Source organism: Heteronotia binoei, chromosome 15 (assembly GCF_032191835.1).
Source record: "Heteronotia binoei isolate CCM8104 ecotype False Entrance Well chromosome 15, APGP_CSIRO_Hbin_v1, whole genome shotgun sequence".
Lineage (NCBI taxonomy): Eukaryota > Metazoa > Chordata > Lepidosauria > Squamata > Gekkonidae > Heteronotia > Heteronotia binoei.
This window is the reverse complement of record NC_083237.1, coordinates 49,597,599-49,623,216: the sequence shown is the minus strand read 5'-3', so window position 1 is coordinate 49,623,216 and position 25,618 is coordinate 49,597,599. Positions and strand designations below refer to the sequence as shown.

General features: G+C 46.3%; 1 protein-coding gene across 1 annotated transcript in view; it reads right to left on the bottom strand.

Moving 5' to 3' along the window:
* Positions 1-846: 846 nt before the first annotated feature.
* The window catches only part of TTLL6 (tubulin tyrosine ligase like 6), a 37,923-nt gene continuing 13,151 nt past the window's right edge, over positions 847-25,618 (bottom strand). The window contains exons 5-12 of the mRNA XM_060255236.1: positions 25,461-25,604; positions 23,706-23,791; positions 20,986-21,211; positions 17,391-17,572; positions 15,323-15,511; positions 5,826-5,982; positions 3,451-3,747; positions 847-939 (exon numbers count right to left, since the gene is read on the bottom strand). Coding sequence (XP_060111219.1) covers positions 847-939; positions 3,451-3,747; positions 5,826-5,982; positions 15,323-15,511; positions 17,391-17,572; positions 20,986-21,211; positions 23,706-23,791; positions 25,461-25,604 — 1,374 coding nt within the window. The remainder of the gene's footprint in view (positions 940-3,450; positions 3,748-5,825; positions 5,983-15,322; positions 15,512-17,390; positions 17,573-20,985; positions 21,212-23,705; positions 23,792-25,460; positions 25,605-25,618) is intronic.

Here is a 25,618-nt window from a genome sequence, read left to right as displayed (position 1 = left end):
TCGTGACCGGTGGCTGCAGTAAGTCAACTACATGGAAGATTCTCCTGCCTTAAGGTCACCTCGTCCCTACATTTTACCATTTGCTACGTGCGCGGATTAAATCTAAACAGGTCTATTTGTGAGTAAGTCCACCTTTACTTAGTGAGATCTGAGTAAGCTGGCAGTCATTCTTGCCTGTTACTTGGCCCCTGAGACGTCTCCTCACATTGGATTCTCTGTTTTCTTCGACTGCTGCTGGTTCACCCCTGAGATCACCAGAAGGTCTTGCAAGCTGTGCTGCTGAAAGGCTGGCTTTTGCATATTTATCCAATGTGTGTTGTAGAATCTTCCTGGCCTTCTGTAAGATGATGCGTTCCTGCTGCTCAGATGGATGTCTCTTGGGAGCAGGGCGCTTTCTGTGTGACACAGAAGTGAGATTGCACACACGCAAGATCATACACGTACAGACAAAAATATTTTGGCGGGGTGGGGGGGGAACACTAGGATAACAGTGGAGGGCCATGTGGGAGCCAAAATCCTGAAACCATTTCTGGGGGGAGGGTTCTTCCAGAGAACCGTAAATTATGTTCTGGGGTGGAGCCGCAGCACTGCTGCCTAGGGTGGCAGATCATCTAGCGCTGGCCCTGGGTGGGGGACCGATAACACATTAAGACCAATACTCCCTCTAAGCTGTGGAATCTTTGTGAGCAAAAAAAATCTACGTTGTGAGCTACTGGCATTAAAGTTGTGAGATACTGCATTAATTCGTTTGTTCTGGGGCCATTTCTCCTAAGGCAAAAATGTGTGAGCTGGAGGCTAAAAAACTGGGAGCTAGCTCACACTAACTCAGCTTAGAGGGAACGCTGATTAGGACAGCTTCATGGCAGCTTTGAAATCCTGAGCTGTGCCAGACAAAGGGCTACTCTCTGCAGGTATCCTCCGAAGTCCCACGTCCATCTTCTGTTTGCAAAGTTTGATCAAAATGAAAATTAAACTTCCCCTCACCCTTTCCCCATTATATCCCAATTGAACAAATATTTTGCAATCCAGGACTGATACGCAATAGCTGTCTTAACAAGAAAAGACACATTCAGCTAAAGCTGTCCAGTGTTCACCTCAAATCATTGCCAACAACTTTTTAAATTTGGCTGTTCTGAAGTTCTACGGAGCTTCGATATACAGGTTTGAAGTCATTTTGATTTCTGAGTTTAAACCATGGTAAGAAGGGCAATCTCTATTCTATAAGTCTAGATAATCAATAAAAAAGGAAATAGAAAAGATGAACTTTCCTTCTTAAAATGAATAGCCTTTAAAACAGCAAATTAAGCAATACTGGCCCAGTAATTCAAGATCAATAAAAGGCACTTTTACAGAGATTTTGCATATATTTATTTAATGGGCAACAGGCTGATGCACTGGATCCAACTCCATGGGTTGGATCCCATGCAAAGTTTTTACTTGGGTTAAAACTCTTGTACGTGGGTAAACACAGGGAAAAGGCTGTGGTGGCTGTACTAAGTAAAATGTTGTGTATCCCCACTTGAGTTTTCACTTACGTGAGATCTTGCACACCCAATTCCAGGGCATGATAATATTTACAGAGAGGAAAGCACTAGGTGTTGAACAAGGTCTTGTGCCTGCGGAACTGTGCTCAGTTCCCCAAACCAGAACAACCCTGCTTCTGCCCAATGTTTGAGGAAGAACCTGTGGATACCTAAAAGCTTGCAATACAACCAGACAGCCCTGTCTTACATTTTGCCAGACTGAAGTCAAACACCCAATTTGCCTCTGCTTAGGCAGATACACAACATGCTCAGATGCCAGGAAGCCAAGAAATCAGCACTCACGTGCTCTGCTGGGAAGGCGGCGAGGCTGGTGCAGTGAAAAACTGAAAGGTTTCTCCACCGCAGTGAAGCTGATCTTGCTAAACAATTCTGAGACCAAGATACTGCTTTTTTCACTGTTGTTCTTTGGGAAATTCATTCTCAGCCTCCGGACAGATGGACACGCAGAGGCTGTGGTTCCTGTAGCATGCAGCTGGCCGTGTTCGCTTCCGAAAAGCTGAAAATTTTTAACTGTCCTTGGGCTACAGAAAGGCCTTCCAGCTGCCATTGCGCTTGCAGCACGAGGCTGCAACATCTCCGGCAGCTGCTTGGGAGGACAGGGGCTTTCTTTTGCAAATATTTTTGGAAACTCATCTGTTGGTTGGAGCTGGTAAAGGAGAAAAGGTAAATCGGTGAGAGTCCCAGTTGCCTTTGTGGACAACCTTTCCAGCAGCTCATCTGTCAGAGACCCAGGGGCTGATCCACTTAAGACAATCTGATCTCAAACTAAGACTCGCTTCTGAGGGGTTTCAGTAGTCTAGCATAAGCAAACCAATCAAGTTTCCTATCTGTGTTTTATACACGGAAGCTGCCACCACTGTACCATATTGTTATATCTAGACATGTAGAAATATTTGGGTAACACAAAAAGTGAGCACCTGGGAGGCTGGGACCCATTTGAAAGCCATGAACCTCTTTCTTATGCAATCCAGGTCTTTGATCCTGATCACCCTGCTCCCTATTTGGAGATGGCAGGTTGGATCAAGTCTAAATTTTCCTCTAATAGAAGGGGAATTGTAATTCCCACCAATTTCCTCCTCCTATTACAGACCCCTGCTTCGCTGCTCGTGCAATTCTTGTGGGTCTCTGTCCCCCATAGAGTTGCCATTCTCCAGGTGGTGGCTGGAGATCTCCTGCTATTAGCACTAATCTCCAGGCGACAGAGATCAGTTCACCTGGAAAAATGACCTTTTTGGAAAGTGTGCTCTATAGCATTATACTTTGCTCCCTCCCCTCCCCAAATCCCATCCTCCTCAGGCTCCACCCTCAAAATCAAGTAGGAAAAAGAGAGGGGGGGGGGAACACAACAAAACTGAATCAAGAACCTGAAAGGTAAGTTAGAAAGCAAAAGCAGGGTCAAAAGCTAAAATGAAATATAAACTAATTGTAAATAAAAATGCATGTGTTTATTACAAAGACATTTAAAAGCAGGGCTTTTTTTTTGTAGAAAAAGTCCAGCACAAACTCATTTGCATATTAGGTCACACACCCTGACACCGAGCAGGCCGGAACTGAATTCCTGTGCATTCCTGCTAAAAAAAAGCCCTGTTTAAAAGCATATCAGGGCCCAGCACAAGCCTCATAATATAGTAAAAAGTGGCATGTGTCCAAGAGAAAACCATAGTGATTTACATGTTTCGACCCAAGTGGGCCTTCTTCAGAGACCGAACAATGGAAACGCCTTTTGTTAGCAAAAAATTTAGTCTAGATCCAATCCATTACATCTAAATAGCACTGTACCAAACCAAGAAAGTCTTTTGAGCAACACTGGGCAAAGGACTGGCTTTGAGCTTTTTGCCTGATGCAGAACTGAGATTTCAGAAGCAATGCAGCAATAATTTGCTACAAAGACAGCTTTGTTACTTACTGCTGATATGTTCACATTTGTTGAAGAGTGATGATTGCTAATGGTGTCCCCCAGTTCTGGGTTGGAATGACTTTGCTCTGCAGTATTGGATGAATTCTCCCTGATAAGGTCAGGCACGGAGCTATAAGGCCTCACGGGATGTTTCTCTGGTGTTTCTGGACAGCTGTTTGGCCCAGGGCTCTCTGAATGGAAGAGATTTGGATCGACACAAATGGCTTCCTTCTTGGGGTCCTGCTCATATGAGCAACTCTGAAGCAGATCAGCAGTCCCAGGCTCAGACTCTGAACAAACCTGAGGCTGAGTAGAGAGAAAAGAGAATCACAAAAGAGCACTGAGCTCATAGACGAAGGGTCAGATGCCCATGAGTCTCTAGAATTGATCAGTGTTTATTAGTCACCAGAAACATCAACAACCATTATAACTAACCCATACTGGCTAGTGGCACCAGTGCTGCTCCAAAGTCAAGCAATGTGCTGGAGTCCAGAGTTTAGGTTTGGACTGCCAACGCCTTGCTCAGAATCATCTCATTGAGTTGTTCTCCCTCTTTCTACTAATGTCCTTTCCCCCATCCCTTGGAATACTCCCTATTAGCCAAGTAACCCTTCCTTCCTCCCCTCCTCTGTCCTACAGCTCTTGGGTATAAGCTATCCCCCTAATATCCAGCCCTCCTTAAATATTTAGTACTCTTTCTTTTTTGTTGCCTTCCCCACTGAATTTATCTTCAGATTTTTGTTAGATCAATTAATGAATTAATTAAAATATTTATGCCCTGCTTTCTTTCCCCTTAGTGGTTCAGAACATACTTAATGAGAAACAACAATGTAGTTCAGTGAAACATCAATTCAAACTCTAGGAACATGCCTGTCACTTACTAAATGCCCCAGGAAATAAAAAGAGCTTAAAACCTCGAAAGAGAAAAGATCAGGTATCAGTGCTCCTAATAAATAGAATAAATATAAAGACAAGATTATAAATTCTGGTGGCTTTTTCAAAGAAATGTAGAACTTGGGGACATCCAAATGAAACTGATGGGCAGTAGGTCCAGGATGGGCAAAAGGAGAGCGATTGAAATGTGGAATTCACTGCCAGAAGATGCCGTGATGGACACAAGAATAGACAGCTTTAAAAGGGGATTAGATAGATTCATGGAGGATATGTCTATCAGTGGCTACTAGCCATGGTGACTGAGGGGAACTTCCACATTCAGAGGTACTAAACCTCTAAATCTCACAGCCAGGAGGCAACCTCAGGGGGAAGGCCTCAGCCTCTATGCCCGGTTGCTGGTCATCCAGAGGAACTAGTCAGCTGTTCTGTGAGACAGGAGGCTGGACTAGATGGACTATTGGCCTGATTCAGCAGGACTCTTCTTATGTTCTTAAAGCTTCATGCCCTCGTCACACGTAGGTGCCTTTGTTCATGTTCCTCCTGCGCTGCTCCCTCCCTTCTCCCCAATTTGTTACTCTTGGCTGTTTCCACATGGGGGATAGGAAAAACCACCCCTGAAGCAAGTGGGGCAAAGGCCTGTGGGGATGGCATCCACATGCCCTGTCCCTGCCTGTGATGCTGAGATTGTGAGATATAGCAGATGCATGTAGATGAGAGACCAGAGAGAGCTTCAAAAGTGACAACAAATCCTTGCCGAGCCATGAAATACAATGGCTGCCTTTGAGCACGTGACTCTCCTGCTCAGCCTAACACACTCTACTTGGTGGCTGGGGAGATACAATTTGACAGCCCCTTTGTGTACCACACTGAGCTTCTCAGAGGAAAGACAGGATGTTAATATGATAAATAAAACAGTTAAGAAGGAGGAGGAGGAGGAGGTGGTGGTGGTGGTGGATTTATATCCCACCCTTCACTCTGAATCCAGATTCTCAGAGCAGCTCACAATCTCCTTTACCTTCATCCCCCACAACAAATACCCTGTGAGGTAGGTGGAGCCAAGAGCTCTCTCACAAGAAGCTGCCCTTTCAAGGACAGCTCTGTGAGAGCTGCGGCTGATGCAAGGCCGTTGCAGCAGCTGCAAGTGAGGACTGGGTTCTCCCAGATAAGAGTCTACACACTTAACCACTACACCAAACTGGCTGCAGTTGCTGCAGATCATTCTCAAGAACCAGCATAAGGAGTCAAAGGGAGGGCTATTTGGATTTTACAGGGCCAAACATCAACTTAGTTCAACTGACTTCAGCCAGTTTAAAGTCAGCAGAATTGTGTACAGGTAAGCACTTAATCTGAGGGGGTTTTGGTCCCTACCATTGATGTACGCATGTAGAATTCAACAGGTCTTTCCATTTCCCTTCCTATTTCTATAGAAGTACCTGACAGGGCAGTGGAGAAAATAATGAACAGGGAAAATGTTTCCATTTCTGTCCTACCTGGGCACAGGTCGGCACTGCTGTTGTTCTGGAGACCATCTTTTGCCTGTAAACCTTGACCTTCTCACCACCAGACTCTCCCTGGAGTTCCACCTTCTTTTCTCTTGATAGAGCCGCTTTTTGTTTCTGCTTGAGGCGTAACTCTTGGAGCTGCTGCCTGTTGATAAGATATGGAAGAGCTTATGACAGATCTGGCATGGGGAAGAGGCTTCACAACAATCTTATTCTAAATATACTAATCCCTTTGAACCTCCCATGGATTCCCAGATAAAGGTTGACTGTGAGGCCTAGGCCACTGTTTCCCAACCTGTGGTTCAGGTTCATGAAGCCTCTGCAAGTGGGTGGCAGGCCAGTCTTCCCTAATAGCTACCCCTGCCCTTTCCATTGCTGTCTTTTGTATCTTGGAAACCAAGATCTGACCCTGGAAAAACAGGTTGCTTACCTGTAACTGATGATCTTTGAGTGGTCATCTGTGCAGTCACACACATGGGTCTTGCCGCAGGCAACGGATCCATACCTCGGAGCTCCAATAGCTCGCCTATAGCGTTTTTTGGCGCGCTCTCCTCCCGCCCTGGGGAGCAGGCAGCGACTGCGCATGCCTGGAGCGGGGGGAGGGCGCCCATTCCACTCAGTTTCTTCCAGCCGCCACTGGCACTAACACTATACAAGGTTAAGCAACGATTACAAGAGGCCAGCAGCGGGGAAGGCTGGGTGGGCGTGTGTGACTGCACAGATGACCACTCGAAGATCATCAGTTACAGGTAAGCAACCTGTTTATCTTCTTTGTGGTCTCTGTGCAGTCCCACACATGGGTGACTAGCCAGCTGAATGTCCTGGAGGAGGGTGCTGGTGAGAGAAAAGAGTTAGTCACAAAATAAATACATCACAACATACAGATTATAGATGTAAGCGGATGCACTCACCCATGGCTTCAGTGGAAGATGGATCTGAGGACCGCTTGGCCGAAGGAGGCGTCTCGTCTCGCACGAACGTCCAGGGCATAATGGGAGACGAACGTGGAAGGAGAGGACCAAGATGCAGCAGCACAGATGTCCTCTAGGGAGACGCCCTGAAGAAAGGCCGAGGAAGTCGAAACCGCCCTTGTAGAGTGGGCCTTAAGGCCCTCGGGTAGAGGCTGTTTCGATAATTCGTAGCACAACCTGATGGCACTAACCACCCATTTAGATAGTCTCTGGGTGGAAATTTTGTGTCCCCTGTGAGATTTACCGTAGGCCACAAACAGATTAGGGTCCTTACGGAAAGGTTGTGTACGAGCAAGATAGAAAGATAAAGCCCTTCTGACGTCCAAGGAATGCAGAGCTCTCTGTCCCGCGTCAGTAGGGTTGGAGAAGAATGTAGGTAAGGAAGTCGATGTCGATAAGTGGAACTGGGAGACGACTTTAGGCAAGAATGCAGGGTCTAGTCGGAGAACAACCTTGTCCTTATGAAAAATGATGTAGGGGGAGTCATGTCGGAAAGCACATAACTCACTAGCGCGCCTTCCTGAGGTAAGGGCAACTAACAATGCAGTCTTCCAAGATAGAAGGTTGAGATCGATGGTAGCCATGGGTTCAAAAGGAGTTTTTATTAAGCAAGAAAGAACTAGGGATAAACTCCAGGTCGGAACGAATGGTTTAACCGGTGGGTGAAGGTGCAGCATGCCCTCCAAATCCTTAAGAAAGGATTTGGAGAGACTATGAGAGAACACAGTCTTGCCGTCAACGGGGTCATGGAACGCAGAAATGGCGGAGAGGTGAACTTTCAAGGAGGAGTAGCAGAGTCCAGATCTCTGTAGGGATAGTAGATAATCAAGGATCATATTTAGAGGCGCTGATTCTGCTCGTAGATGATTGGAGGTCGCGAATGAACAGAAGCTCTTCCATTTACGTTGGTACGAAAGTCTGGTGGAAGGCTTTCTCGCGTTTAGGATAATATTGGCTACTTCAGTAGAGAGGAAGGAGGTCGGATTCTCCAGGCCGTCAGGGCCAGGACCTGAGGGTTGTGGTGTAATATCTGGCCGTTGGCCTGGGATAAGAGGTCGCCCATAGGAGGAAGACGACGGTAAGTGTGACAGGACATCTGTAACAGTCTCGTGAACCATGGTTGCCGTGGCCACCACGGGGCAATGAGAATACAGTCCGTGCCGTCTCGCGCGATCTTCATCAGTACCCATGTCAGTAGGGGGGTTGGAGGGAAGAGGTAGTGGAGAGAGCCTCTCCAAGTCTGCAGGAAGGCGTCGTTGCCTCTCCTGGTGTAGAATCTGGGGCATTTGGCATTGTCCTTGGAGGCAAAGACGTCCACTGTGGGTGTTCCGAAGCAGCGAAAGATGCGACGAAGGTAGGTCAAGTTGATGGACCATTCGTGGTCGTCTATGCGAACCCTGCTGAGAGAGTCGGCCAGAACATTCTCCACACCCGGGAGGTGAACGGCAGTCATATAGATGTTGTGTTTGACACACCATTCCCAGAGCAGTATGGCTATACGGCACAGCCTGAGGGATCTGGTGCCTCCCTGTTTGTTTATGTAGAAGACTGTTGCCATATTGTCTGTGGAGATCTGAACGTGCCGACCCCTGATGAGTGGGAGGAAGGAATGCAGGGCCCTGTGCACCGCGATCAGTTCTAAGCAGTTTATGTGCATGGCCCTCTCTGAGGGAGTCCAAAGTCCCCTGACAGTCTTGCCGTCTAAGTGGGCTCCCCATCCCCACTTTGAGGCATCTGTTGTCACAGTAGCCGTAGGAGGAGGTGGTAAGAACGGCATGCCTGCGAGAAGGTTGTCGAGTGCAGTCCACCAGGTGAGAGAAAGAAGTGCTCTCTGGGGAACGGTGAGCAAGGTACTCTGGGGTTGCATGTGAGGGTGGAAAACACGCACAAACCAGAGCTGCACTTGTCTCATCCGGAGTTTGGCAAAACGAAGAACCGATGTAGTGGCCGCCATAAGGCCCAGAAGACGTTGGATGATGAAGGCAGATTGGAGCGGCTGTCGCTGCAGTGACTTGGCAAGAGTGATAATGGTCAGCGCTCGGTCCTCCGGAAGGAAGGCACGATGAAGGGAGGTGCATAGACGGGCCCCTATGAACTTTAGGTCCTGGGTTGGTGTGAGGTGCGATTTTGTGGTGTTCACGCACAGGCCCAGAGAAGTTAGGAGAGAAAGGGTCGTGTGGAGATTGATCTCCAGTTGGTGCTGGGTTGGTGCAACTAGGAGCCAGTCGTCGATGTATGGGAAGACTGGTATGTTCCGGATGCGGAGGGCAGCTGCGACCACCGCCATGCACTTGGTGAATACCCTGGGTGCAGTGGAGAGTCCGAAGGGCAGAGATATGTACTGGAAGTGATGTTGGCCCATAGCAAATCGAAGGTACTTCCGGTGCTGAGGTCGGATAGTCACATGGAAGTAAGCGTCCTGGAGATCTATAGAAGCCATCCAAGAGTTCTTTGGAATCAGAGGCAAGATGGTTTGTAGGGATATCATTCTGAATCTCCTGTATTCGATGTGTTTGTTCAGCTTCCGAAGATCTAGGATAGGATGCTTGCCTCCATCCCTTTTGGGGACCAGGAAGTATCTCGAATAGAAGCCCGTCCCTCGATGTTCAGGAGGAACGGGTTCTATGGCATTTTTCTGGAGCAAGTCCAGAATTTCCTGATGGAGGTGAGGAGAGGGAGGGGTAGCTATGAAATAGTGGTGGTGAGGTGGTGAAATGAACTCGATTGCGTAGCCTAGGTGCACGATGGTTAGTACCCAGGAGTCGGTTGTGATCGAGTTCCAGTTGTGAAGGAAGGGTGAGAGACGTGTCAGGTAAGCAGGTGGAGTTTGAAGAGAGTCAAAGAGACTGCTTAGTCTGGAGGGAGGCCTTCTTAGTTTGTTGGGGCTTAGGTCTCTGCTGGAAATGAGGCTTTTGTTGTACACCCTTCCGCCTCCAGTAGTCACTTTGTTTTGGTGACCGTTGCCGTTTCTGAAACGATGGTCTCCATGTTTTCGATCGAGTGAATTGTTGGGAGTTAGGTTGGGAAACTCCCAGGCGCTTGGCACGTTTGCGGCCGTCATCAACAGAGGTTAGCACTTCGTCCGTGGACGCATGGAAGAGGCCTAGGCCGTCGAAGGGGAGATCCTCGATCTTCTGCTTGATGTCTGGCTGCAAGTTAGTAGAACGCAGCCAGGCATGATGGCGCAAGGCAACGGAGAAAGCGAAGACCCTCGAAGAACAAGAAACAGCATGTCATACGGTGTTTATCTGCTGTTTGGAGACTCTGGACAATTCCGACACCAAGTTGGAGGCCGTTCTCTGAGAGGTCTCAGGGAGGGAAGGAATAAGGGGTGTAAATTGGTTCGCTAGATTGAAGACATACGCAGAGAAATAGGCTAAATAATTGTTGAGTTTAGAATTAGTAGAAGCCAGAGTGAATAACTTCCGTGCCAGGGTATCAAGTTTTCTACCCTCGCGATCTGGTGGTGTGGGGTGTCGGGAGGGCTTGGCCTTAGTGGCAGAGTGAACTATAATAGAGTTGGGCGCTGGATGCGTCGCCAGGAACTTAGCATCCGGGGCATGTACTCTGTAGAGCGAGTCGAATCGTTTGGAAGTAGGTGGGACAGAGGCCGGCTTGTCCCAAGCCTCTCGCAAACCCTCAAGATGTACAGGTAGCATCGGCAGGAGCGACCCTGGTGGGAAGTCAGCCTGTACTAAGTCATGTACAATGTCTGAAACCTTAGGGGAGTCAGAAGGCAAAGCAATTTTGAGAGCATCAGCCATCGTGGTGATAAGATTTAAGTATGCTTTGGAAGCATCTGATGGCGAAAGGCGCAGCTGTGGTGCAGACTCCGAGGCAACAGAAGCAGGGTGGTCCTCCGAGTCTGATGATGGGGAGGATTCCCTATCGGAGTGGGAGTCGTCTGCATCAGGAGAGTGGTGCGATCGATTCCGAGGCCGAGGCCCGAGGCTTAGGAGCATGAGAGTCCTGAGCCGGTCGAGGTGGAGAAATACGGATGGGAGCCATCGAGGCCTTGGGGAAGATGATACAGGGTTTGTTGGAGTCCCGAGGTCAAGGACGATCTGGGACTGGAGACGGTACCGAGTGCTGATAGGGCAGGTAATCGGATTCTCGAAGTTCGGAGAAGTCTCGGAGTCGATCGTTGTCACGGGCTCGAGAAGAGTCTCGGGTTGGAGGAGGGTCTCGGAGCGACCGTATGCACGGGTTCGAGGAGAGTTGTATGCACGGGTTCGAGGAGAGTCGTTATAGCGGATCCGAGGGGTAATAACATCACGACCCAGCTCTTGATATCTGGAACGGTGAGTACCCTCATAGGAAGGGGAACGGGAGAGGCGATGGCGAGACCTAACCCTTGGTGAAGGAGATCGCGACTGAGAAGAGTAGTCGTAGTGCAGACGAGATGGATAGTCGAGGTGCGGGCGCACATACAGGTCATGACGGTCATAGTAAGTGGAGGAGCCGGAATCACGGCGTCTATGTGGGGAGCGAGAGCGGACTCGAGGAGGAGGCAGAGGCGTTGGGGAGCGTGATCGAATCCGACGCGGCATGGACTGGTCTTCTGGAGAGCGAGAACGAAGTCAGTGAGCAGAACTTTGGGTCGCTGACTCCCTATACAAGGGAGAAACTGCGACATCTCGGAAGGATCCGAGTCGAAGTGAAGACTTCGTGTAGTGTTGAGTAGGGTCGGATGGGTCGGGCTCCAAAAAGTTAGACGGAACCACGCTGCGGACCGACGGTGAGCGCGACTGGATTGGAATCACTTCTACAGCCGTAGAAGAGTGAGGAGTGAGCTGCGGCATGTCAGTAATTACATCTGACGGGGCCGAGAGTTCTGAAGGGAGCAGAAGTTGAGCAGCCGTGGTCGCGACGTCCATGGTATCGGGAGCCGAAGCCCGAGGCGGGTGCGAGGTCGGGTGCGACTCGTAAGGCTTTCTCGAAGTCGAGTCAGTCGATTCAGAGTGACGCGGTCTTTTAGGCGCCAAATCCGCAGAGTCAGAATGACGCGATTTTTTAGAAGACTTATGGCCGGTCCCGGCGTGCTTCGATATTTTCTTTACGGACTTGTGCGTCTGCTTTTGAGAGAGGAGCACGTCCGAAGTAGCCGAATCTCCCACTCGAGGTGGGGGAGGCGGCGAGTCAGATGCGGGCATTGCCCTCAAAGACCGTTCAAGCAGAAAGCTCTGGAGCCTTGCTGCACGGTTCTTACGAGCCTGCTTCCCGAAATTAGCACAATGTGTGCAAGAGTCGACCCGGTGGGCTTCCCCAAGGCAGAAGAGGCAATAGTTGTGGCCGTCAGTGGTGGGGATCTTAGCCCCACAGCGCCTGCACTTTTTAAACGTAACCTTCCCTTCCATGCGCTCCGGACAAGGGAGGGGAGGGAGGGAAAGAAAGGCGAAAGGAAAGCGCAGAAACGGACCTTTTTTTTAATTTATTTTTAGGGACGAAAAATAGCAAGAGAAACGAAGAAATATGAAAAAGACTAGGTGAATACAATACCAGACGAAGAGAAGAATGAAGAAGAGAACGAGCTAAGGAGGAAACGCAGCGAGGTAGGTGTTGTCCGGGCGGCGGTAGGGAAGAAACTGAGTGGAATGGGCGCCCTCCCCCCGCTCCAGGCATGCGCAGTCGCTGCCTGCTCCCCAGGGCGGGAGGAGAGCGCGCCAAAAAACGCTATAGGCGAGCTATTGGAGCTCCGAGGTATGGATCCGTTGCCTGCGGCAAGACCCATGTGTGGGACTGCACAGAGACCACGAAGAAGATCCAGTATCTTCCGCACTGTGCGTTAGTTGCTACAGAAAAGAGCAAGAGTGAGCAGTGACTCATGAAAGCTCATACTTTGCCACAAATTTTATTAGTTAATACATCTGTATTAGCCGATACAGCTTGGAGAATTCATTTAAAGTTTAAGTTGCTTTCTTTCAACCTCTTCCTCCCTCCTTCCATCTATTTGCTTTCCTTTCTGTCTTGTCCTTTCTGACATTTATTCTTTGTGGCTCTTACGTTAAGCAAATTTGGCCACCTCTGTTCTAAAAGAACTGTTTACATTTCTGCGTTCTAGTCTCCAGTCAAAACATCTACATGAGAGAACCTGTGGCTCCAAGTTCTGGTCTTGACAGGGAGGGTGTTTTAACTTAGTGATGCAAACACTCTGGTCAGAGTCTTCTGGTCAGAAGAGGGAAGGGTCTGGTTTCTCCCGAGTCCTGGGTGGCCTGGGTCATTGAGGCAATGGATGCCTACCACACTTGTGCCACCCAGAAGAGAGGTTAGCTATACCTCTCTTTTCTCCTGGCAGCAAGCAGTCTGAGTTCAGGAGATAAAGGATGCCCAGTGCCTCTCCAGCCTTTGCTGCCCATAACTTGAGCATGTCCTGATCACAAGCATGGAGGCCATCCATGTGTGAACAATTTCATGTTTCATCTAAAAGCCAAAGCACCTACACCTGGCCCTGTTGCTGAGTAATCTTGGTCATGTTTCCTCTAGCCCCTTAAAAGTCACATAGTACCTTCAAGGATATTGAACCACAGAGCCTCCTCTAAGCTGTATTTAATTTTCTTTAGAATAAATATAATATATTGTATTCCCCCCAACCTGGATGGCCCAGGTTGATGGCCTGATGTTCAGGGCCGGTGCTTGGGAGTAGGCAAAGCAGGCAGTCGCCTAGGGCGCCACCTGGCCTAGGGGGCACCACTGGCACCCCCTTCCCGATGCATGATGACTCTGGCTCCTGACCACTGTCACCTTGTCCTCTCTCATCACCAAGCTGCCCTCAATAAAGCCAAGTCACCCCCCTTTCCCTAATGTGCGACTTGGCTTCTCACCTCATCCTATTCCACCATCCTCCTTCCTGGTGTAGCTGGCAAGCACTTATTCCCACAATTTTTTAAATAACATCACATTTTTTTGAAAAATTAAAATTAAAAATGTGAGAAGTTTCAAGTTTGGCACTCTTCATTTTCCCTATATTTTTTAATAATGGGGGGGAGGGGGTGCTAGTGGGTGATTCGCCTGGGGCGCCAGAAAGCCTTGCACCAGCCCTGCTGATGTTGTCAGATCTCGGAAACCAAGCAGAGTGGACCCTGGTCAGTATCTGGATGGGAGATCACTAGGGAAGTCCAAGGTTGCGATGCAGAGGCAGGCAATGGCAAAACCACCTCTGAACATCTCTTGCCTTGAAAACCCTACAGGGTTGGCCAGAAGTGGGCTGCGACTGGACGGCACTTCCCACCACCACCCATTGCATGCATTGTTTAAACATTCTAATCTCAACACTTGGCCAGTTACGGTGATAATTCTTGTCCAAAAGCCATTGCACTATATAGGCTAACTGATGTTGTAACTGGATTAGAGTTGTGCGTTGTTTTTTGACAGGTGTGGCTTTAATCCGCTTTGTTTAAATCGGCTCCTGTTGCAAATTGCAAAGTCTGAACTGGCAGAGATACCCTTTCAAATATTTCTTCCAAATTCCTTCCTTCACCAACAGCATTCGCAATACGCAGTGCCAAAATGCGCCTCGTCTGTTCGAAACAGATGAGATGCTCAGAGATCTGTGATCAGGTCTTTTAAAACTGAACAAAGGCTATGAGGGGAGCTGAACTTGTGGCTGGGACCGAGCAAGTAAACGTACGGTAGCCTGATCCACCACCGCAACAGCAACATTAATATACGTGGAGAAAGAGGAGTCTGGAAGGCTTCCTGGCCAGAGCCCCTGAAATAATGGAGTAAATAGTCTGCCTTTTCGTAATGCATGATGTGTCTTGTAGATATTGTATCAGCTGTTCATCAAGCCAAACGGTGGACATTATTGGCATTGTGCAGTGCAAGTGACTCGGCTGCAACAAGATCACCTTAATATGCCTGTGTGGAAAGACACTTGGGAGTATACCAGTAATCCCTCCCCCCACCCCTAACACACAAAGCCTCTCTGGGGGATAAAACCTCAGAAACTGCCAGGAGGGATTAAGGAGGAACAGTCTGGAATCTGCTGGGTTTCTAGCAGAATAGTATTCTGGGAAATGGCCGTGGGACTGAGGAACTGCCTTTGTGGATCATGGAAATACCAACTTGAGCTATACTTTTTTTTTTGCGAAAAAAAGATATTAAGAAAAAAACAATAACAAAATGCCAATGCTTTTACTTTCAAATCAGGTTTTAAAAGGAAAACATCGTTCTTTCCTTTAAAACTACTTACAGCAGCATGGGGAACCCGGTTTCAATTAGTGAAACTGCGTGTGGGGCTTGTGGGGTTAAATCCCCTCTTGCTTTCTCCCTGGATCCTAATCTGGATAGCAGCTGCGCATGCACATAGTTTATTGTTTACAGACCGATGGAGATCCATGATCTTTGTCATATCTGTTCTGGCTCTAAAGGCTGCTTTCCACGCCAAGGAGAGAGGGAGTGAACGGTTACTTAGCAGAGGTGTCAGGGCCTTTGGACTAAAACTATAAATGGGATGAAATGTAACCTTTTTTTTAAAAAAAGATGCCGCATCATATCCAACGGGCTCTTCATTACCTGGCATACTCTTCACGTGCTCTGGAAGCGACAGTTTCTTGGAAGAGCGAATTGTGGTGTTGGAAAAACTTATTGTATTTGTCCGAATCGGAAGCGGGGTAAATTCGGCGGAAGCCTCCGATGTGTTTTTCTTCATAGTTCTCGGCTTGCTCGAGCCAAGCTGCTTGGCAGTTCTTGTATTCCTCGGCCCTGGTAAAACCACCCAAGTAAAACTGTTAACGACCCCTGAGAAAATGTCCACAGTGGGAAATCTTTCCATTTTCAATTTTATGCTGCCATTTTGGGCTCTTAAATCAGGCCTCTTTTAGTCTTGAGCACGGGGAAATAAAGGTCAAAGACAGAAGGATTGCTTGCGATAGTTTTGCATACTTGTTTGCTTATTTTAATTGACACAGAAAATCGGAGAATCAGGGTTCGTACAGTGCAGTTCTGCTCTCTCCCACCCGCCTTCCCACAGAGGAAAAAAAGACTGGAAGGAAGAAAAGGCCCCCCCATGCCGGGTCCCCTGCAGTATGGGAACTGAGCCTCCTTGCTCCTGCATAGTGCCCTGATAACAGAAGATGACACGAGTAAAAAACAAAACCTGCCAAAACCCATGAAAGAATACCCTGCTCTGCCTCTCCTTTTGCTTGCTGCAAACTCTATCTATGGAGACTTGAGTACATGAATAACATCTGGAAAACTATAAGCGGAGAGAGCTCCCCCACACTGTGGTTTGATCCACACAGCCTTTGCACTCAGTCACCAAGTTCTACTTCTTGATGTAGGCCCTTGTTCCACATGGCTTTTGTCCATGCGTGTCCCACAATCCCTGGCATAACCTTTTCGGTGGCCAGAGGGGCACTTTTCCTTTTCCACCAGCAAAAGAACTAGATGGAGCCAGATTCTTTTCAATTTTTTTGTTCCCTTCATTTTCTTGATATCGCTTTAGACTGCTGAAGGACCCCAACTGAAACGATGGATAAAGAACTACACAACCATTTAAAACATTTTGTCCTTTTAAAATTTGTTTATGCTCAAAAGCAAGATTAATCGCATGCACACTGCCGTGCTGATAGTTTCCTTTCTGCAAACTAGCTACTCCCACTGCAATGCTTACAGGTGATGCATTTTGTCTTGTTTTATTCCCTACCTTAGCTGAAGGCCCAGAAGCTCTTTTATAGTGCCTAGAAAAATCAGGACAGCAGATACGCAAGCTGGGCCTGCTGCATGACTGTTTGCGCTGCTACTAAAAACCCTCTGGGCTGTGGCTGCATCTTAAGTTAGAAACCTAAACCTGGCTGCTTCACAGTCACGTCTTAAAGATTCCCATCCCACTCTGCGTTTTAATATATTCCACAAAAGTATATTGGCAAGGGGGGAGCGGGGAATAATATGGCACAATTGCTCCAATATGGCTATATTTTAGGAGATAAATAAATGCCAGCTTGGATTTGTTGAAAGAAGAAAGCATGTATGCAGAAGGGAAACAGAAAGAAGGACAAAACTAAAGCGAAATGAAACATGCTAAAGGGCTGAAATGGCCACATCTCCATGACTCTGAGCTGTGTCTTTTCCCCTTTGTGGACATTAGCTAATTCATTTTAATTTGCATCCTTTCAGGGCTGGGGGGAGAAACCTAAAATTGTCTGTTTTTAAACGTGTGTGCTTTTCTTATATTGTGATACACTCATGAAGCTTGTGAAGGCCAGAGATAGATGTTATAATATGCAGACACAGTTTCCTATTGAAAAACGTGGTGCTCAGCAGACAAGGACATTGTTATAATATCAGGATCTGGATAGGTTATAGTAGACGTTATGGATGGGAGGGGACACTAGATGCTTGCCTGCTACTTTTTTTTGGCAGCCCCTGTGTGTATGTTGCATTGTCTAATTCAGGCCTAAAGTACCAGGTACTATGCTGGTTGCACTTGCTAATTTTGCCATTTCTGGAAATTAAATCTTTTAATACGACTGTGAGACTCCTATTTAAAGAGGAATACCAAATGAATGAGAAGCTGCATCAAAAATACAGTATTATGCTCTGTGTAAAAGCTAAAAAAGAGAGATGTGCAAAGAGCTCACACCTCGATTCTCGATTACGGCACAGCTTGAGAAGTCTCTCTTTTCCTCGCCGCCTCTCTTCTTCCAATGCTTTCCGCTTATCACAGGCTCCCAAGTTTATCAGAACCAGAGTGTCATGCAGGAGTTGGTCTTTCACTTCTTTGTCGAGCCACGAATCGGTACTGAAGCTCGGGGAATGATTCACCTGCAATAGCAGCAGTTTGGCATGTTTGCATTAATTAAGATTGCAAATATAAGAAGCTGGGAAAAGAAAAGCGTTGAAATACCAGACGTAAAATACATACAGGAGAAATATATCGAAGCCAGTTTTTTGAAGCTTTCAGTGTTGAAAGCAGTGCTCCCATTTGCTAGAAGATTCGGGGCATATTTCCACAACAATCAACAATTATGTCATAATATATATAATAGGCGTACATACGGCTTTTAACTATGGTAGTCCATTCTTCTACAAATTCCCCAGTATACAATCCTGAAAAACTTCCTGATATATTAAGTAATTCCTGTTGGTACTGACTAGGGTTAAGATGACAAAGTTTCTTAACCGCAATTTCAACCACTGGAGTGTTCTGAACTTTCAATTATTTTGTTTGTTTAGCAGTAGTATTAACTACTAACTAGATTTGTGATTAGATTTTGATGGAAGGAACAAGGTGTAATTTTAAGTTACTGTTTGTGTGCCAAATTCAGAATGCTTGTGTGCCCCGAGGCATCTTGGCAAAACAGGGAGAATCTACAGTCCCACTAGTACTTTAAGTATTTGTTGTCTACAGAAGTCTGTGGCCAAGAACTGTATTTGGACAAAATACTTCTTGGAGGCAAACTATTACAAATTCAAGATTTTTGCAAACGGCTTAACATGCAATATCAAACCTGAGCGTATCCACATTTGCTTACTGAAATAACAACTAATGCATGGAATGAGAGGTAAGTTTTTTTAAAAAAAGCACCTTTGGGCATGTAAAGAAAAACATTATATAATGGCTGAAGAATGATAAACTGCACTGAACTGCACTAAGCCCATTGGGAACATTTACTATTGAAACACAACAAACTAGGACAAGGGAATTGATCTAAGGAAGAGGTCTGAATTATGGTTTGTCATTTCTGTCTTTTAATATTGGAATATATATCAAATAGAATGGATGCTTCTATAGTTATAAAATTTATATTTGTTCTTACAATAGTAATATTTTGATAGGGGTTTTTCACTTTTCTGTACACTTTTATTAGGTGAAAGTCATGAATAATAAACCTTAAACTGAGAATCGTAATGAGTATTTTATTGTACTGGTTTTATTCCTGATATCTCCCTGATCCCTCAGTACAAGGCAGATTAAAAACAACAACAGCAGCAACTAGAGAAATGAGAACAATTGACAATGGATAGGCAAGAGACTTAAGGTTAAAGGCGGGGGGGGGGGGAGGGAATCCTTTTTTCATGCAGTACAGAAACAATCTCCAGCCACTGTGGTGGAGCAAGCGGTCAGAGTGTCAGACCAGGATCTGGGAGATCTAGGTTTGGATTGCTAATCTGCCATGGAAGCCTACTTGGGCTGCTCACTTTCTGTCTGCATAACCCACCTCACAAGATTGTTGTGAGGATAAAATGGAGGAGAGGAAAACAATGTAAGCTGCTTTGGAAAACTACGTAAGCGGCTTTGTGTTTGTACCCTGCTTTGGAGAAAAGCAGGGTACAAACACAAAGTAAATAAATAAATATGAAACTCATCATCACTGCAGGAAATTAATAAACCTGCCCTAAATGGCTAGAATTATACGAGGCCTAGATCCAGCAGCAGTCCAAAGTGCAACCTCTACTTCCAGAGAAGGGATGCTGTTGCTTTGATTAGCAAGTATCGAAGCTCCTGGACACAGGATGAGTATTACCATGGGGGCCTGCTTGTGAACTTCTCTGTGGAATTTGGCTGATTGCTCTCCCAAGACAGAAAGACGGATTAGATAAATCATTGCAGATATCCAGCTTGGCAGCGCTTCTCTTCGTAATCCTCACAGGAGATTTATTTATGCTGCCAACTGACTACCCTCCCAATTGAAGCTTCCAAGACTCTTTGTGTTTGAGGATTAGCACAGGCGCGCACACACAAAAGCCATTCCCTGTAGTCTAACACCCTCTGCTGGTCATCCACCTCACTGGAAGAGTTGCCACAGGGTTATGTTTTTGAGGGGAGGAAATGGCAGAAGGAACAGGGGTGGAAGAGTAGAGAGAAAGGGAAGGGTGGGGGGGGGGACAGACAGTGGTGGACTGGCCAGGGTGTCAGCTTGCCCAATGGCAAGTGGGCCCTGTAGACCTCTGATGAAATGGACCCCCTTAAACATTAGACAATATGTTAAAAATGTTAATGACCTTTTAGCAGCTTGAAAATATAATAGAAGTCCCAATATTATTACTGTAATTCAGCTAAAATTTATATTGCAAATTTTACATTGTATTACATTGTAAATTGGGGAAGGCAATGGCAAACCACCCTATAAAAGTCTGCCGTGAAAACGTTGTGATGCAACGTCACCCCAGAGTCGGAAACAACCAGTGCTTGCACAGGGGACTATCTTTACCTTTTTTTATTTAGGGTTGCCAGCCTCCAGGTGGGTCCTGGGGATCTCCCTCTTTTACAACTGATCTCCAGCTGGCAGAGATCAGCTCCCCTGGAGAAAATGCAATCTGTATTTACATTTAGTATCTACTGTATACTGCCAGTAATAAGTACAATATATGTACACTGTAATTACTAAAAATATATACCATATTTGCTGGCGTATAAGACTACTTTTTTGCCCTGAAAAACATGCCTCCAAGTGGGGGGGTTGTCTTATACGCCAGGTGCACTTCAGTTGGGATAGACATAGCTGCCCATAGTGGCCTTCCGATGCTCGCCCGGTGCCCATAGTGGCCTCCCGATGCCCGCCCACCTCATTCTACATACCGTCCAGTATCGCACGGTATCCAGCGCGGCCGCGGCGGGTCATCAGCGTGGCTGCGGCGAGCATCAGCAGCGAGACAGGGGTGCCAGCCTTTTCGGCGTGACCGGCCCGTTCTGCTCGGCAGGAAGCAGCGGCGCTCCGGCCCGCCCCTTGTCTACACAGAGCTCGCACATGCGCACTTGCGCACTAGTGCCGGTCACAGGGAGATGCAGGGGCGGGCCAGATGTTCTTTTACCTTTTATTTGGTGTGTGGAAGGTGTGCGGAAGAGGAGGTAGTCTTATATGGCGAGTATATAACAAACTCTATATTTTGAGTGGAAATGTTGGGGGATCGTCTTATACGCCGGCAAATACGGTACATTTATTTTGCAAAAGTTTTAATTGTACCTTTTTTCACTTATGTATTTTTTGAAAAATTTATTTATTTCTTATACAAATTAAATGATAGCCTTATAGTTGTGGGTGGGCCCCCTATGTCTCCTGGCAAGCAGTATTTTTAGACCCAGTCTGCCATTGGGGACTGATGCTGAACATAAGACAGACACCCCAAAAACCTGATTGGTTTCTAAGGTGCTACTGGATTCGAATCTATCTCTTCTACAGCAGACAAACAACAGCTACCCTCCTAAAATGGAACCTAAGACAGCAAAATCGTACCTCAAGCAACCACGGTTTGAGTTTGCGATCCAGTAAAATGTCAAACCCCAAGATCTCAAAGCAAGCGCTTCCCATGGTGTGGTTGGGGAAACAGGTCAGATAGTTATGCTTGATGATCGGATAGGCTGATAACAGGGTTTTAACCACCACCTCCTCAATGTCCTTCCATATTGGTTCTGTTTCATAGCCATTTTCTGCCATGTGCTTATTAAAGGTAGAGAGCTTCCTTGAAAAAATTTGATGGGGGGGAGGAGGGAGAAAAAGAGAGGCACTCTAGTTGAAGAACTTACACTTTTATGCAAGCTGGTTTTTAAGTACATTGTTTTTAACTCAAGAGCAGTCATACACTAAACCTATGCACACTATCATATCATTCCATTTCACATAAATAGATCTGAAATAGCTACTGGTCTGCGGGACTGGGCTGTAGCCAGGATTTCAAATTTGGTGGGGCCACAGGCAGGATTTTTTCTTTAGGGGAGTCACCTCCTCACTACTCCCCACTGACTGGAGGGGCCATAAAGATAGAATGGGGTTTGATCGGAGAGGCCTGGACCTCCCATCTCCCCTCCCAGTAGCAACGGGCCTGCTGCAGTACCATATTTCCAGTCACTAAAATTGATTAGAACTCCCATAACGGCCAGAACCATGGGCGAAGAAAGTGTGGGAACATAATACCCTTTTGCAACTCTTTAAGCATCCACATTATAAATACACAAAAAGGGATATGAGAAAGGGAGGGGATTAAAGAAGAGAACCAATTTGTAGTGGCTGCTTTCACATGGAGAGAATTCCCTGTTGTGCTCTCAACGGCAGGTCCATGTGGGGGCATTCTTTGTAGTATCTCTTTGTGCCTGCCATTTCCCCTCCTCTCCTACTGCCAGTGCTTTTTGCTGGTCTGTTTTTTAAAACGGTAAATCACTATAGCAGTATGACAGTAAAATATGCCTACTACTGAATTAACATAAATAAGTTAAATAAATAAAACAAGGCCAGTGTCGAGGATAGAGGGAACACCGCAGGCACAAGGGGATGTGCAGGGGAAATGGCACCAAGTTTGGGTGAGAAGGTTCAGAAATCTGCATCTTGCCTGTCTGCACTATGAGCGAACCAACTCTGACTCTGATCTTTCTGGGAAGACTGAAGCAAAACAGATCTGGAAACCACTGGATCAAAACTGGCAGAAATCATGAAAGAATAAAGGATGCTGCACACTATTTTTTGAATGCTCCAAAGATGCCCACTCCAGTGTGAAAGTGAGAATGGAGCAAACCCTCCAGGTGAAAGTAGTTGGTATGATCTCAAGCATGCCCCCTGCAGATTCCGCAGGAACAAAATGATAATGTTATTAATCAAACATGGGGAGGCATCAGGGAATATGGTTAACCACCTTGGGAAAGGGGGCTAAGGCATTTTTCATAGGAGAATAAGAGTACATAGCAGAAGGTGAGAGTAAATATATTTTGATGAAATCTGGTCCAGACCTGCTGCAGAATTTGGTGGCAGAATTCTGAGTGGGTGGAATAGGCTGTACCATTTCAGACTGCAGGTGGGGGTGTTGCATTTTTATTGCTCCCTGATGTAATTTTGTTAAATGCATTGGAGGGGAAAAGTTCTATCCTTGCCTTTCATATTCAGTACTCATTTTCTACCTAGAGGAGATCATTAGTGTGGGGGAGCTTTACAAAATACTGTTTCTCACCTGCAGACTGAAGTGGTAGAGCCCACTCTACCACCTCTGCACTCTGTCACCTCAACACTTCATTCTGCTTCATTCCAGACCTTCACCCCCACCTTTCAGTGTCGCAAAACCCTAAGGGACTAAAAATTAATTCCCTAAAACCCAAATGGAGCTGGAAATAGCTCTATGGAAAAAGTGATTGCCTTTCTCTCATATTGAGGTTTGAAAGCTGAGTTCCAAAGCGCACACTCTCTCTCTCCTTTTCCCCTAGGACTGGGTCCAATGGCACATCTAATTACAAGGACAGACAGTAAGCTGACAGTGGGGTGGGGGAAATATCGGAGAGTGTTGACGAGGATCTCTTGGCTCAGGAACATCTGCCCTTGTGACTCCTCCGGCATGTTTATTGATCTACCACACTGCAGACCGTTTTGGACAGCAGAACCCACTGTATCCATAAGGCTAGCGAGAGCTGTGGATATCTGATCCTCTTACTAAGAAAGATTGCTAATGCTGAAGAAAAAAAGCACGCAGGGTAAACCAAGCTTTTGCCGCAGTAGGCAGAATGCTGCAGAAGAGACCAGCAGCTGGCAGACAGATTAATAAGGTGCTGGTGATCAGCAGCAATGACGATGACAAAAAATAAAGTCAAAGGGAGTGGGGTGGAGGGGAATTGAGATGACAATAATTAGATTGAACTGACCGTTCCATGCGAGATTTAAGAGAGTTGGCTAATTACGCCCACCAAAAACAATAAAAACAGAGGGCTGCAATCCAGCAATTCCATTTGCAACAAATTCATTTGTATTTCCTTTAGGGGGGGATAAATTCAGGCTCTTCTTGCCTGTTCCAGGTCCCCTGCTGTTACTCATCTGAGCTTTTTAAATGATTTATTTCACCTAATGATGGGGAAGACACCACGAGCCGGCTGAATTTGGTGAAATGGTTCCTAAACACGTATGAAATGGCTGTAAAGATTCATGACAACAGGCCCACCAGCATCCCCCCAGCTGTGATTATTTTGGAAAACATTCTGTACCTCTTGCTACCAGAATCGTCATCTCGTACAAAATTAGCACTGTGCTTGTTAATTGAATAATTAGTCAGGTGCATGCAGACGTCGTCCTGTAAATAATTAAACAAACAAGCAGGTTATGAGGCTAGAGAGACTTCAGCCTCCCTTCTGTTCCTCCTTTTTTGGGAATTAGGGGGGTGGGGGTGGGGTCAGAGGAGAAGGCACTAATACTTTATTGGAGAGTCTGCATATGAACTGGATAGCCTTCATAATGCTCTCAGGCCTAGGAGTCCTTTGGTTTCCTTCTGCACTCATTCAAAATAAATTATGCCAGGACAGCAGCATCAGAGTCATAGATTTGAAAGGGATTTAAAGGCCATCCAATCTGCACAAGTGCTTAGTACAACACAAGTGCTTAGCACCAAAATCAAACCAAACCAGAAGATGAAGAGTTGGTTTTTATATCCTGCTTTTCTCTGCCTTAAGGAGTCTCAAAGCAGCTTACAATCACATTCCCTTCCTCTTCCCACAAAAGATGCCTTGTGTGGGAGATGGGGCTGAGAGAGCTCTTGAGAGAACAGCTCTGAGAGAACTGTGACTGGCCCAAGGTTACCCAGCAGGCTTCATGTGGAGGAGCAGGGAATCAAACCCAGTTCTCCCAGATTAGAGTTCACCGCTCTTAACCACTACACCATGCTGGCGAAGCTCACTACCTTCATAGCAACGTGGCCAGGTGTTTTCTCTGAAAACAAAGGAAAGGAGCACAGGCTAGTTGAACTGCTAACTGGCTGCGGTGCCAGATTTCCTTGTGGCCATTTAACTGCAAGGCTTTTTAAAGCATGAGCCCACAGGAACACAGTTCTGGCTGGCTTGGTACTATGGGGTTTAAATGTAAATATGTTCCTGCTGGGCTTTTTCTACAAAAAAAGCCCTGTTCAACTGTATGTTCTACTCAGGCTCCATCTACACCTTATAAAGCCCTTGTGTTTGTGGGGGGAACAGCGGGGTACTCAGAAGGCTGTGTATAACAAAGTTTAAAATAACAAAGTATTTATAACAGTGTAACAATTGACAATTAAAAAACAAGATAGATGCATAGAAATGCTAAAATCCAACCTACAGAAATTGCACATCAAGTGAACATGAATCACATAACTGTAACAGATCAAATAAAACACTTTTAAAATTAACTTTAGCCCTGTTCACATGTTACAACAAATGTGTGTAAAAAGATTTGTAAAAAACAGCCTATGTTTATTTGGCAAATGAAACTAGGAACCAGTATCTGATAAATGTGGGTTTTATATCACTTGTTCAGATGTATGTGCATTGAATGTAACATGAGAAGTTTTCATCACATGTATTGAAACAACTCAACGGTACACCATGTACATACAGTATGTATATTCACTGTAAGTGGTGAACCGGGCTTCTGTAGAGAAAGTCTGCTGTGTCGGCACTCAGGGCAGAAGACACAAAGTAGGTAAAAAGCAAATTAGAGTGATGCAGATGTTTTGAGCTACGCATTGTTCTATACCTGTCTGGCCTCTATCTTTATGCTGGTTCTTCCTCCATCACATGAAAACCCCAGATATGGTGGGGTCGCTGCAATCTTCCAGACAACACAAAGACTCCTTTTTTTCTGCTGGTACCACTTCCTGTGGCGTAGGTTTTCATTAAAGCAGCTGTGCCAGAAGTTCCCACACAAGCCCTTCAAATGCAGATGTAGCTTGAACCCTTTTTAGTATTCTACAGTTTACGTCACCAGGACTTGCTTACCAAGTTACTGACTGATGGGTCCGAGTAAGCGGATGTTGCAAAGCGTGCCAGGCCTTCCTTATAAAGAAATATCCGCAGTGGGTCACACGATGTCAGCAGCACGTAAATCCGAAGATCAAACTTGAACCCATCGATAATAAAAGGCTTAGAGAAAGGAG